The sequence below is a fragment of the Kryptolebias marmoratus genome, linkage group LG12 (assembly GCF_001649575.2).
Source record: "Kryptolebias marmoratus isolate JLee-2015 linkage group LG12, ASM164957v2, whole genome shotgun sequence".
Taxonomy (NCBI): Eukaryota; Metazoa; Chordata; class Actinopteri; order Cyprinodontiformes; family Rivulidae; genus Kryptolebias; species Kryptolebias marmoratus.
Window position 1 is genome coordinate 24289263 of NC_051441.1, and position 14879 is coordinate 24304141.

The window sequence follows — 14879 nt, forward strand, 5'->3', positions numbered from 1 at the left end:
AAAGTAATTATGTATGTACATCTGCAACTAATTAACTTTTAATGTCAATTTAATTCAATATGGCTGCCACTGACATTAAAAACACAAAAATGGCTATCATTCAGTCTTATAGATATTGAACTTGCTGTAGTAGTAGCTGAGAGTCATTCACAGTCATGAACAATCCCATACTGTTGTTGAGATCAGGCTCAGAGTATGTGTTGTGAACGTCTCTCAGCTCCTACCACATCCAATTTTAGGACACTATCTGTAAAATGAACTGAATTATAGCCATTTTTATGTCGGCTAATATCGATTAGGTGACCTCCAATTCTGGTTGAATTGACTCCAAAAATGAATCAGTTGTAGATGTAAATCCAAATAATTACTTGATGAAAGTTTCATTTAAATTTGTCCAAAATTTGTTTATGAGATATTTTGCTAACAGATTAATAGATTTGACTTCAATAGTTGATGCTGAAATTTAAGGCAAATATGTGACACAATTAGTAGTTCTTAATGTGTGTGATGTCAGCTACAACTCCACTAATTTTGACTTCAGTATCTGTAAAATAATTTTTTTTCTTTTTGTGCTTTAAAAAAGCATCATGTTTATGAAGTATGACCTTAAAGCGCTGGCTCGCTCCTGGGCCTGGGGACTGTTGTAGATGATGTTACACAGGACCTTCATGGCCTCCTTCCTACACACCTCCCCTTCCTCCTCATTCTCGTCCTCACTGTCGTCATCCCGGACATCTTTCTTCCCAGGAGTAAGCGCTACATATCCTTCATCCCCTCTCCACTGATGGTCGGAGCCATTTGTGGAGGCAGAACCAGAAACCATCCCAGGAGCAGAGCAGGAACCCTCCTCCCAGTCTCCAGAAGCTCTTCTCTGGATCTGAGTTTGTCTTTTGATTGAATGAACCTCAGTTTTTTCCTCTTCTTGCTCTGAGCAGGTCTGCAGTGGGTCAATGCCTCCCAGGTGTGCAAGGGTCAAAAGGGCACTGTCAGTGATCATGGGCCCCAGGGCCCTGCGGTCACGGGAGAGGATACGCAGCGTATGAAGGCATGCCTGTAGAACCGCTGGCTGTAGCTGACCACCTATGAAGCATAGCAGGGCTGCAGCCAGGTCCTGCAGAGAGAGCCAGGCAGGAGAGTAAAGTTATGGTTGAAATCCAAGAATCAAAAACTGTTTTTAGTAGCTCAGCTGATCACAAGTCCGCTATATCAACTCATATGAAACCAGGAGCGTAGCTATGGTTGTTTCTGACAGGGCTGGCCCAATCAGATACCTCTTTTGGCACATAATTAATTTAAAGAATAAATAAGTAATAAATGTGCTGCAAGTAACTTTACTAAATAATAGAAACTACTTTCATTTTTGGATTTTGATTTTGGAATCAAAAGTCATTTTGGATAATTTCAGGTTCTTTATGTGATCCCAAGGAACTGAACAGACTGCACATCACAGATTTAATAAAATACTTTAAACTAAATTGATAGTTCATATTTTAAAGTACCTATATACCAATATCAGTGTATCTAAGCACATGATATTTTAACCACAGTAAAAAGTTTTGTCTTGTAGAAAGTGCCTCTAAATGGTGATGCAATAACAAACTGAACTTTTGATGAAATAAAGGTTCTTGCTAGTTAATTCATAAAATTAACTGATAAATATTTATCCTAACCACCTAATAAGGCACCACCTTCATTAAACAATGTTTGCTGAAAGTTTCATGGCTATATCTGAAAGAAATAATGATAATTTTTGTGACGGGTTACAACTTTTCAGATTATTCAATGTAAATTCAAGGACATTCATTAATCAAGAATCTTGGACTGTAAGGCAATCCAAACTCTGGCCTACCTGTCTGAGAAGAAGATCGGGGTTTTCTTCATCTGAGTCCATGTCAGAGTCAGGAGCACACTCTCTTATTTTGTTCTTTTTGAACTGAAAAGGCAACAGGCGGCATTAGCTATAGTCACTGCAAAATGCAACAAACAGATTTGTCAAGATCATTTTCGTTATCTGAGCATTCATGTTTCATTTACTCCATGTTCTGCAGCTCATCACTGGTACACTGGTGGTCCTTGACTCTTCAGTCTACATGTGTTTGTGAATCTGGAGAAGACTTATAATAATGTGCTGAGAGAATATAGGGTGCCAAGGCAGAGAAAGAGTTGAGTCAAAAAACAAAGCTCTTGACCAACCTTCACCTATGGTCATGATGTATAGTTAACGACCATAGGTGAGAGATCCCAGATACAAACAGCTGAAATGAGCTTCCTTCATAGGGTGGCCAGGCTCAGCCTTACAAATAAGATGAGAAGCGTCATCGGCTGAGGGGAGTTTAGGTCAGAGCCACTGCTCCTCCACATCAATAGTAGTCACTTGAGGTGATTCAGGCATTTGACTAGGATGCCTCCTGGACGCCCCCATGTGGAGGTTTTCTGGGCATGTCCCACTGGGAGGAGACCTCGGGGCAGACCCAGAACTTGCTGGAGGGATTATGTATCCTGTCTGGCCAGGGAACCTTGGGATCCCCTAGGTGGAGCTGGAGAGTGTTGCTGGGAGAGGGATGTTTGGGTGACCTTTTGCCTCCGCAACCCAACTAGAAGAATCCGGTAGAAGATGAATGGATGAATATCCTAGAAATGCTGCCTTGCATAGCAAAGTTTTAAAAATGAATCTCACACAATCTGTGAGTACTCAGAGTGTGTGTTAAGAATAACTCTCAGCTACTGTCACATCAAATTTCACCTAAATATCTGTAAAGTTCACTGAGTTACATATATATATGTTTGCTAAGGTTGATTAGCTGCAGCATCCATCTTGAATTGTATCCTAACCAATCTGAAGCTACACTTCCCACAAACATAACAAAATGCAATGAAATGTGTAAAACATGGTGCATCAGTTAGCCTTAGCCATGATGGGTTTGTCACAGGCTGTCTGAGGCTCTCATTGTGTGAACTCTGAGTCAGCATTCACATTATTATTAGGGTTCCAAGCCCGCAGGTGCGAGCGGGTGGCCAATGCAAGGCATGGCTGTTCGCCTGCTCCCAGCGGAGCAGGGAACCCTATTGTTTTTGTACAGATTTTTCATCCATACAAATTCTTCTCCAGTAAAACAAGTTGGCCAGAAAAACCAAAAACTCCTGGGGAAAAGCCAAACGGACAGTCTGATAGAAAAATCCTACCAGTACTCAGACAAAAAAAAATCACATCGTCCTATACCTAGGGGGCGCTATAGCAAAGGATGCGCTTTTGCTAATAACTCCTAAACTGCAAGTCCTACACTCAAAATCTTGATGAGAAAATGCTTTTAAGTTTGGATGATTCTGCATCACTTTTACATTGGCCACGCCCACTTCCACCTAACTAGATTTTTTACTATAGCGTGATAAAGGCAAAACCTACTTTCGAATACTACTCCCACATTATAAGCTGGATCATTGTGAAACTTGGTTCATAACATCTATAAACCGATCTGCTGAAGCAGTGATTACAAAGTTTTAAAATTTTGGAATTTTGTGCGAGTGATGCAATACCAAACCCTTCAGCGCTAGCTAACACAACGGTTAACTATGAATATCTCCGACGTACTTCAAGATTATGGACAAGGCATCTAGATCCCAATAGTGGATGAGATGTTGGCACTTTGTAATCAATTTTATGCAGTTATACCAATAGGGCGTACTATAATTTCAAAAAGTTTATATCTGAATAACTGCTTGACGGATATACACCAAACTTAGTACAGATGATCAAGACCGCACCTTAAGACGATATCTTGAATATTATGATGAAGTGGGCGTGGCTTATATGCTATCTCACATTTGAGCTTTAAACTCGACCAAAAATCAAACTTTAACTTCAAGGAAATGGCCAATCAACTATAGAATTGTGCTCTCTACGTTTGAGGGAAAAGTTGCAAAATTTGACCTCTAGGTGGCGCTGTTACAACAAGAAATGCTTTTTTGCAAATTCTTTCACAACTACTACATGTATGCACATTATCTCTATTCTGGTGTTTTCTGTAAACCACGTATGTTTTGAAAAAATTTTGTAAAATTATGCTAATTAGTAGAAAACTTGCAAAATATGCGGAACCTCTTTTCGTTAACTCCTCCCAAGGCTCCAAGCCAATTGAAACGAAATTTCATGTAGTATGACTGGACCACCACCGGCTAACCAAACGATGTGAACGAAATTTCAAAAAACCTTTCGGTTAATGAATTATGCGTAAACAAAAATGTGTTGTTTATTAAGCATAACTTCCGAGTAGCTTAAAGTTTATCAGTACATTTTAGAATAGTAGTGCCTAAGGCCGAATAAAAGGTTTCTCTCCATTGCTATAATAAGGTAAAGTTTATACTGCCAAAATGGCTAAATGTACTTACAAGAAACTTGGTGGGTACCTTCAGGATACAACCCTGAAACTATGTTATCAATATGGTAATGATTGGTCAAAGTGGGCGTGGCTTTTGTGCAAAAATGTATGTGTAGCCTTTAACATTTAGAAAAATTCATAAAAAATCAATTGTTGAACTTAGAGGGCTAAGACTTACAGTTTGTGTGTCTTGCATGAAGCCTAAAAGTGCTGATCAAAATGTGCAGCTTTATGATTTTTGTGCCATTAGCTTGACATCATGAAAATGAAGTTATAAATTTTTCATAAAGAATGTGTTTAATCAAGGAATATAGAATATATAGAAATAAAAGAAAATTATTCCACATGTAGGCATGGTCATTAGAGAATATGTTGGTAATTCTTTGAACAGTTATGGATTTTTCATTAATCTTTCTTTGGCTCGCTGTGGTATGAAATTACAATTAACATTTTTTTTTGCTGAAACAGCATTGAAACTACAGACATGGAGATAAATGCATATTATTACAGATGTAGACTTGATCATCTGAGAATATTTTGGTATTTTTTGAATGAATAATGGATTTTAGATGAATTTATTTCTTTGGCTCTGTGTGGAATAAAATGGCAGTTAGTTTTTTCTTCCCGAGATTTCTTTAGAATTTATATCATTGCATCTTACGGAACACTTTTGGGGAGCACGCACTGTCCTGACAACTTTCAACTCAGTCTGCTTGCTGAGAGATGCGGCGAAGCCACGCCAGCAGGACGTCGGGAGCGGAGCGCGCGGAGAGGGGCAGAGTGTGGAGGCTTGGAACCCTTTGATAACTGCTTGCAGTTCTAGTTAATATTATTCCGTTTTTCTTTTTTTCTGTACTGGTTTGCAATCTAACTACTTCTACATACTTTGTGCTATTTTAGTCATTCATATAATAATACCCTCAGCTCATTCATGAGACGGGTGCTGTGACATTTGTTTTTTGTAACCTTTATACTTTTCAAAATATTTAACTTTACTTTCAAATTGTTTCCTCCAGAAATACATTGAGATCTCTTCAGTTCCTTCCGAATATGGTAAGATGCTGTTCCACCCTTCCCACTCAGTGTGCACCAGGTGTAAGTAGAAGCATACTGCTGATTGATGGGTGGGGCAGACTCCGTTATAACAGGGCAGGCTGCTGTTGCTGCTGTATGAGTCTGTTCCTCCTGCTGCATGTCAGCTGTCAGTGTGGCTGATCTGCTCATCTGAGATCGTAAGTGCCATTTTTTTTTTAATCCAGATTGCTGGGATTATCTGGGTTTTTGGGTGCTACACCTGCTGTGTGTTTCTACAGCATTGTTGCTCTGCTGGCATTGCCAGCTGTGGCTGGAGTTTTGTAGTGCGTGGCATCCATCTCTCTCCACCTGCTGACCCGCTCCCTCCTCTGGTAGCCTGAGCAGATGCTCCTGGGCACCTGATTGATAGGTGTGCTGTGGCACTAAAAGGGACGTTCTGCTGTCTTGTCTTGTCCTGTTTGGTGAGAGTTTGGACTGTGACTCCCCGGCAACTATTGCTGCGGTTTTAGCAGCAAACTGATTGGACTGTACATGTTGCCTCTGATCCTGCTGTTCTTAAGGGCAGTACAGGACAGTAATAGTTTGTTCCACCATTGTAGTGTTTTACTTTCCTTGCCTTGCGTTTGATTTGTTTTGATTTACTGGTTTTCCTTTTTGTTTTGATTTGTTTGCTGTGTTCTTGCATGTTTTGTTTTTTTTGGTGTAGAATAACTAAATTGTCCTTGCTTGCCTTATGCCTTTAGGATTGAGTTACATGCCTGGATTTAGTACATGTTTCAACTGACTTGTTAATAAAATATTGTATTTTTGGGGGTATTTTTTATTTCTGTTGTCTGGGTGCATCTTTTGAACCTGTGGTGTTCTGATTTGTTGTTTAATCACTCAATTGGGGTCAAGCACAAACTTTCAGAAATCCCCCCCTCCTGGTGGTGGTGCCCAGGGATCAACGATGTCCCATGTTTAATGGTAAGACTGGCATTGGGATCACTGAGTGGATTGAAGAGACCCAATCAGGTATTCGTGCCTATCGGTTGTCGACGACTGACCAGGCTTTCTTCCTCTTTGATCATCTAGAGGGGGAGGCAAGGGAGGAAATAAAGTACCGCACTGATGTTAAGAGGAATGACCCCGTTAAGATCTTAACTATCTTAAAGGAGTTGTTTGGTTGTTCTGAGTCATATGTAACTTTGCAGCATGCTTTCTTTTCTAGGAAACAACAAGAGGGGGAAACGCTGCTACAGTTTTCTTTAGCTCTAATGGCCCTTATGGAACAGTTGAAGCAGAATGCTCCTAATGAGTTGCTTAACACTGACATTTTGCTGTGTGATCAATTTGTACAACATGTGTGGGATAGTGCTCTCCGCCGGGAACTTAAGCAGTATGTTCGTGGTCATCCTACTGCCACCTTGTTGGAGGTGCGTGCTGAGGCAATCCGGTGGGCAAGGGTTTCCGGATGGCGCTAGGGAGCGTAGTCACTCTTTCCCATCCACATATGGTTTTCAGTATGGGGTGCTCTCGGCTAACTCCGTCTACCGTTATACATCCTGAGTTCAGTGAGTTAAAAGAACTATTAAAGCACTCAGTGTGTTGCCTCTTTGCAGACTTTTTCACAGGCACGACCTCCTTGCCCAGGCTCTGTGATCTGCTGCAGGTGTCAAAAGCCAGGTCATTTTGCCAGGGAGTGTGATGGTGAGCGGGTTCGTGTTAAGATTAACTCTGTGACTAAGCCAGCTAATGATAACCAGGTGGAAACCTAGCACCCACTGAGCTGTTGAGCCACAACTCAGATGGAAAAATGGCAGGCTCTCAAATGGCAGCTGTGTCACAATTGTCGGCGTCTTGTCCAGCCATTGATGTTGTAATTGGTGGTGTTTCTGTTACCTGCTTAGTTGACACAGGTTCCATGGTGTCAACCATCACAGAGAGCTGTTTTCATAAACACTTTGCATCATTGGGGCATGATTGTCTTCAGTCATGTCACTGGTTGCAGCTCCGGGCAGCCAATGGTCTTTCTATCCCGTATATTGGTTATTTGGAGTTGGATGTTAATCTGTGTGGCAAGGTGCTTCCACGTTGTGGGATTCTGGTGGTTAAAGATCCCATTAACACTGGTTCTTCTGTTCCTGGCATCCTGGGGATGAATATAATTCACTGTGTCTACAAAGAACTTTTTGGGGCACATGGTGGTTCATTTTTTGACTTGCCTTCAGTAACACAGCATCCTGATCCAGTTGTGGAGGCTCTGCAGCAGTGTTACCAGACAGCAATTGAGCCCCCTGGGAAGTTAACTGGTGCCGTTAGGGTACGAGGCTCCCGAGGAGTGAGGATAACTGGTAGGGTTATGAAATTTGTAGCTGCAACCTGCCCTGAACAACTTGCTGGTCAGGTCGTACTGTTTGAACCCTCACAGTCCGGTCTGCCAGCAGGATTGTTAGCCTCCCCGTGTTTGGTTCAGGTTGTGCGTGGCACAACTTATGTTCCTGTCATCAATGTTGGGACTGCTGATGTTGTCCTTTACCCATGAACTCACCTCGGTGAGCTGAGTCAAACAGAAGTGATTAGCCTGCCTCCTGAAGTGACAGAGGTAAGGCCTTGTGCTACTGTCTCTTCTCAGGTGGCATCTGGTCCAGAGCAGAGCATGGCCCACGCTGTCGACTTGTCCGCACTGGCAGAGCCTGAACAGCTACAAGTTTGGTCGCTTTTGCACCGATATAGCTCTGTTTTCAACCCATGAAGGTAACTTGGGCTGCACTAATCTGGTGTCTCATTACATTCCCCTGTTGGATGACATTCCAGTTCGGCAGAGGTGTAGACGCATTCCTCCCTCAGACTATGAGGCAGCCAAATTGCATATCAACCAGCTCTTGCAGAACCAGGTGATACAGGAGAGTAGTAGTCCCTATGCCTCTCCCATTGTTTTGGTTAGAAGGAAGGATGGTAGTCTGCATATGTGCGTAGATTACCATCAGCTTAACAGCAAGACAAGAAAAGATGCTTTTCCATTGCCTCGCATTGAGGAAAGCCTGGACCATCTTTCTGGAGCCCAGTTGTTTTCCACTCTGGACTTGGCCAGTGGGTACAATCAAGTTCCTGTGTTAGAACAGGATAAACCAAAAACTGCTTTTTGTACACCATGTGGACTCTTTGAGTGGAATCATATGCCATTTGGGCTGTGTAATGTACCAAGTTGACAAGAATCAGTTTGCGGACCCGGGAAATCAGCCACAGCACAAGAGTGGGCGATTAAAACCACTTTATTAGTAAACAGGGTAAACGTAACTTTCAACAACTGGAACACCGGCAGCAGTTCTGAGGAGAGAGAGGGGAGTTTGGTGAGCCACACGTAATCCAGGAAGTAAACAGAGTTGAAAGAAGTTTCACCAACCTGGGAGCCTGTGCGAAGGAGGCTGGCAACAGTCAACTGGAAGACTATGATCAAGAGGAGTCCCAGAGCAGGGGCAAAGCTCAGCGTTCTCACCAGGCAGGTCAGTGGGGAGTAACGGCACTTGTGGTTGGGCAGGCTTGGGTCGATACCGGGAAGGCTGAGAGCGTGGGACAAAGCCAATGGAGCAGGCAAGAGGTCCAGGTCCTAAAAACAGGCGAGGGTCGAAGTCCAGAGATCTGTAATCCTGCAAGATACTGGCAGGGGCGAGGCGTAGGCGAGAGTCCAGAGAATGAGAGCAGAGTCGAAGCACAGAGAGTCAGTCCGGAAACGCTGGAGAACTACTTGCACGAGAGCTTTCATAATCTGGCACAGAAAACAGGAGAGAAGGTGATTATAAAGGGTGTGAAACAGGTGACGGAGAGGTAATCAGGGCGGAGACACAGGTGAGTAGAATGAAGAATGATTAGAGGCATGGCAAGGCAGAGCAATGGTACACAGGTATGATCATTACACAGGTACCTTTCAGCGTCTTATGCAGAGGATGTTTGGGGAACAGCAGTGCCAGTATCTCCTCTTGTATTTGGATGACATCAATGTTTTCTCATGTTCAGTCTCCCAGCAGCACATTGAGCGTCCAGAGACAGTCCTTGCTCGACTTCAGGGTCAAGGCCTTAAGGTGAAGCTTGAAAAATGTTCCTTTTTCCAGCGAGAGGTTAAATGTTTGGGGCACATAATCTCCAATAAAGGTGTTGCTACAGACCCTGCAAAGACTGAAGCAGTGGCTAAATGGCCACATCCCACTCATGTTTCATAGCTTCGCTCATTCTTGGGCTTTGCTAGTTATTACAGGCGCTTTGTGGAAGGTTTTGCTATGTTAGTGGGCCCTCTTCATAGATTAGTGGCACAACTAGTGGGTAAAAAGTCCAAGAAGGGGTCTGGCCAGGGTTTTCAAGCAGCCTGGACATCAGAGTGTGAGGAGAGCTTTGAGGCTTTGAAATCCAGATTAACATCTGCACCACTGTTGGCGTATGTTGATTTTTCACTGCCTTTTATTCTGGAGACTGACGCCAGCCATAGTGGCCTAGGTGCAGTACTGTCACAGGAGACAGAGACTGGATTGAGGCCTATTGCATATGCCAGCCGAGGTCTTAAACCCACAGACCGTAATATGGCCAATTACAGCTCTATGAAGCTGGAGTTTCTGGCCTTAAAATGGGCTATGACTGAAAAGTCTCTTCAAGAGAGAGATCTTATGTTCAATAATCTTCATTTAATAGTTTAATTTTCTGTTCTGGTAAAGGAATTGAGTTTAGCATTTTGCTTTTTCTTTAGCTTTTAGCTCGTGCTTTGCTTCTTTAAGCTATAACAACTCAATTAAAAACTCAGTTTTCTTTGAACTTTGTCTGCTTTTTCACAAGAAGCCACAGTCCAAAGAAAAACTCTGGAAGTCTGCAAAACAATCAATCAAGACCAAAGATTACAACAAAATCAAACTTTGTGAAATGAAAATCTAAAACAATCAGGATTATTCTCATTATTGTACAAATTCACAATCACAAAATCTAGATATTAGCTTTGATATTGGAGAAATTAAAACAATTTAGAATTATTATGGTTATTTTATTGCCCGACACAAAAGATGGACAATCATTAATTGCCTGTCTGTGTATGTTCATTTGTCTGTAACATTAGCAAAATATCTCATCAACCAGTGAATGGATTTTACTGAACCTCAGAAAGTAATCGCTGGATGCACATCTACAACTAATTAACCTTTGGAGACAATCCCATTTAAGGTGGCTGCCACTGGTAATTAACCTTAGCCAACACAGAAATGTCTGTAACTCAGACAGTTTACAGATATTGAGCGAAAATTTGATGTGGTAGCAGGAGAGAGTCATTCACAACCCAAACATGGACTGCTAAGATATCTAGCATGACATTATTTTTAAGGCTTGACTAAAACAGCTACAACACTTCTTACAGTCTCTGGCATGAAAAAAAGCAGGTGATATACATTTCTTTAAGGAATGTCTATCTTTAGTTGAACCTTTTTGTAAAATGTAATAAAATATATTGACAACATTATTCTTGCCCAATCCAAGAGCAGAGTTTTTCTGCAGCTTATCTGCAACGTGAAGGTCATCACAGGTAATATGATGAGTCATGAAATATCCAAGCAGCTTTGGAACATACAGCTTAACATGATTAATGGCTTTTAGAGGACACCCCACATGCACTCCCACTGGACATGACTGAGCATTGTAAGCACCTTTTCAGATTACTGTAATACAGAATAAACTCATTAGCACATCTTTGTGGTTTGTTTACCTCTTCCAGACGTTGTTGCTGCAGCCAGTTTGTCCAGGAATGAACAGACCAGGACATGCAGGTGAAAAAAGCAGGAAGAAGGGGAAAAAAGTGTTATTTTGAAAGAGCAGAATCAATGAAGTTTTATTGGGACAGTCACAAATTTAGTGGCCAGGTGTACTGTAAAAATGATTTTAAACACTGTTAAATATTACCTAGGAAGATTATTTAATTATTAATCAAGTATTTTAGCTCATAAATGCGATTCACAAAAATTGCTAATTCTGAACTATAACACTAATTCTAAAACAGTTGTATAAAATGTAAATAAAAGCAGAATGCAATGATCTGTAAATCTCAAACCCAATTTATTTTTACAGTGGAACATAGTAAACAAATCAAATGATGAAGTGGTATCATGTCATATTGTATGAAATGCATCCCTTCAAGCAATGCTGGGCCTTTAATTATTTTAGTGTTTGCTAATGATAGAAATTATAAACTTGCTTGACCTCTTTGTTGAGAAAGTTTGAGTGAAGGTTCCAGATTAAGATGGAATATTAAAACAAGAAGGCACACAGGCTAAGAAATCTTACTTTACTGACCTTTTTTCTCTCCTGTGCTTCTGTATTAAAGAAGAAGCACTCTGCATGCTGTAGAGAGATGGAGGGACACATTACAGCTATGATCAGACATAATAATATAAATAAATAAAAATTTCAACAAAGCAACTGGACTTCTACTCTGGACTTGAAAACGTTTTACTACCAATTTTATCAATATAAAAACTGAGGAGTTTGAAGTTCCATAGTTTAACTGCATGAGATGCTCTGTTTATGTAGCTAAATTCACATGCAGATTGGTCTGACTCCCCTTCACCAGAGAGTCATTGGGGTCTTTGTTTGCTTGGCTCATGAGAGGAATGTTTTGGTCACATGCATGGTAAATGGTAAATGGTTCACACTTGTATAGCACATTATCTAGTCTAAGGACCCCAAAGCACTTCACACTACAGTCAGTCATTCATCCATTCATCCACACATTCACACACTGATGGTGGTAAACTGCATTGTAGCCACAGCTGCCCTGGGGCGGCAGACAGAAATGAGGCTGCCATCACATCTGCACCACCGAGCCCTCTGACCACCACCAGTATGCATGCATGAAAGTGTAAATTAGAAGGTAAATGACTGGAAATAATGACACATGGGTCAAAATCCAACCTAAGGAATAAGAATCTTTCACTAGACACATCAATCATCGAGCCCAGCATGTCCCCACAAGGACAGAAGGAAAGGAAAAGGAACAGAAACACATCAATAAAGCTTTCCAAACATGTGGATATCCTTACTGGGCTTTTGCCAAGACAGCGAGGAAACCTAGAAAACATGCCACAGAACATAACATGGAGCAAAGAGAAACAATAAAACATTTTCATCCCTTATGCTATCTGAGAAACTCAGAGGATTTTTCTCCAAACACAACATTCTGGTACATTTCAAACCTAACAGGACTCTCAGACAAAGGCTGGTCCACTCAAAGGATAAAACACCCAAACACAAACTGAGCTGTGTGGTGTATGCAGTTCAGTGCAGCAAGGAATGTCCATAACTGTATATTGGAGAAACCAAACAACCTCTCCACAGATGCATGGCTCAAAAGAGTAGAGCTAGCTCTTCAGGACAGGACTCAGCTGTTCACCTACACCTCAAGGATAAGGGGCACTCTTTTGAGGACCAAAATGTTCATATTTTGGACTGAGAAGATAGATGGTTTGAGAAGGGGGTGAAGGAAGCCATTTATATCAAAAGAGAGAAACCAACATTGAACAGAGGAGTAGGTCACAGATTTCAGCTTTCTAAATCTTACAATGGATTATAAGGCTGATACTCAGTTTACTTTATTTCATACCTTTATGCATGTGACCAAAACATCTTTCCCATGAGCATTGCAAACTAAGACCCTAAGATCTTCTGGTGTGTGTTTAATCTGGATGTGAATTTAGCTGCATAAATGGAGCATCTCATGCAGTTTAAAGCTTGCAGCTCCACACTATCCAGTTTTTGTGTTTTGTGTTTCTGTTTCTTTCTTTCTTTCTTTTGTTGTTTTTGTTTTGTCTTTTTTATTTGTGACCAAATTTCTGTCAGGAGAGCTGCAACTAGAAAAGGCCTTTGCTAATTTATTTCACAAAGAATATTTGAAGAAAAATATTTAGGTAGTCTGTTTCTCTCTGTGAAATCAGTCTTTTTTGCAAAATAATTTTGTGACTATCACATTTAGACAAATGTCACCCAATAAATGTCCTGATTCAAGCATAATGCCTTTTAATATTATTTTTTCAGCTGTGTTGTTCTGAGGAAGCAGACCAGAAGACTGAAATCCTTCACCATGATCCTGAAGCTGAGCAGAGCAACAAGCAATGCTGCTTCTACAAACATTTCAAACCCCACTATCCAGCCAATGTCAGGCTGCTCTCATTCTGCCCTACAGCCTGTTTCCATGGTTACAAACAAGAATATTTCCAGTGCCAAACTGATGCAATTGTCACGGCAACCGTCAGTCACCTGGACATTGTAGCGGTCCAGCAGGAGCTGGACGGCATCCTGGTCCCCCTGGCCGATGCTTTCAATGATCCTCTCCATGTCCAGGGTCATGGCTGCAAAACAATACAGAATAAACAAACAGACAGACAGATAGAAATGCATCTTGAACACATAAAAAATAAAATAAAACTGTAGTTAAAATGCTCTAAACAAGGCTACATTTGATACTGAACTGAATTAACATAAGTTCAAATATCTAAAACCCTGTGATTTAAAATGCATCTATTTCAGCTGATTATTTGAATCTCATGTGATAAAAAATGTTGGAAGTTTCCTGATGCAATGACTATAAACTCTTACCTGTTGGTGTTAGAAATACTCAGACTCACTCAGTCTATAACAGGGTCTTCCTCTTCATGTAACAATAACTGTATAACACTCTTCTTCAGCACACCCCCCTTATACCCTCTAAGCTGTGGATCTAATCACAGGCCACCCCCACCACTCACTGCACTCTGCAGCAGCAAAGCCTGCTTGGTTACTACAAGAATAAACCTGAGAAAACATTGATCAAAGTGTAGAAACATCCAGCACAGACTCCGATCTGACAGACAAAATTCTTCATTCTTCATTTCAACTAAAGTAATGTGAAAATAACTGAAACAAAGCTTAAAGTTCGAAGTCACTGTGTCTTCATCTGTGTCTTCATCTCCTGGCATTTTCTGTTTTGTTGCCTTACAACTATGAATTTACAATGAACTTAGGGGTTTGCATCTTCTAATTTTGGACTTGCAGCCCATCCAGGGTGTACCCTACCTCTCCCTGGTACACCCTAAGATAAACACCAGCTCCTTGTGACCCAGCATTAAAAAGAGGGTAAAATAAATTGGATAAAAGAATGTACAATAAAATGTCGTATATAGCAAAATATTCCTATTGTTAAACAAACAAGAAAATCAAGACCTAGTATTCCTTGAAGGAATGTGTATCTCCAGCTGCCTTTTATACCAGAGTTTTAGACTAAAATCACCTTATGATCAGAAATAACTGGGTTAAAGCTGTTTTGATCAAACCTTAAAAATAAAGTTGTGTGAGTCCTCTGTTAATGATTTGAGTATGTTTTCTGAAGTGACCCCTCCTCTGTCCTTAACTCATTTTTCCAGTAACTGTTCTGTCTAAAAGGTTACTCTGCTCTGACTGATTCGCAGTATCGCCCTGAATAATGTTTGG

At 41.0% G+C, this 14879-nt stretch overlaps 1 protein-coding gene across 2 annotated transcripts in view; it reads right to left on the reverse strand.

The window, feature by feature from the left end:
- Window positions 1–14098, reverse strand: part of si:ch211-195b15.7 (synembryn-A) — a 33071-nt gene extending 18973 nt beyond the window's left edge. For both annotated transcript variants that reach the window (XM_037978880.1, XM_017437263.3), the window contains exons 1-6: window positions 14010–14098; window positions 13671–13762; window positions 11712–11759; window positions 11128–11145; window positions 1850–1933; window positions 606–1111 (exon numbers count right to left, since the gene is read on the reverse strand). In XM_037978880.1, coding sequence (XP_037834808.1) covers window positions 606–1111; window positions 1850–1933; window positions 11128–11145; window positions 11712–11759; window positions 13671–13760 — 746 coding nt within the window. In that variant the 5' untranslated portion in view covers window positions 13761–13762; window positions 14010–14098. The remainder of the gene's footprint in view (window positions 1–605; window positions 1112–1849; window positions 1934–11127; window positions 11146–11711; window positions 11760–13670; window positions 13763–14009) is intronic.
- Between the last annotated feature and the right edge of the window lie 781 nt (window positions 14099–14879).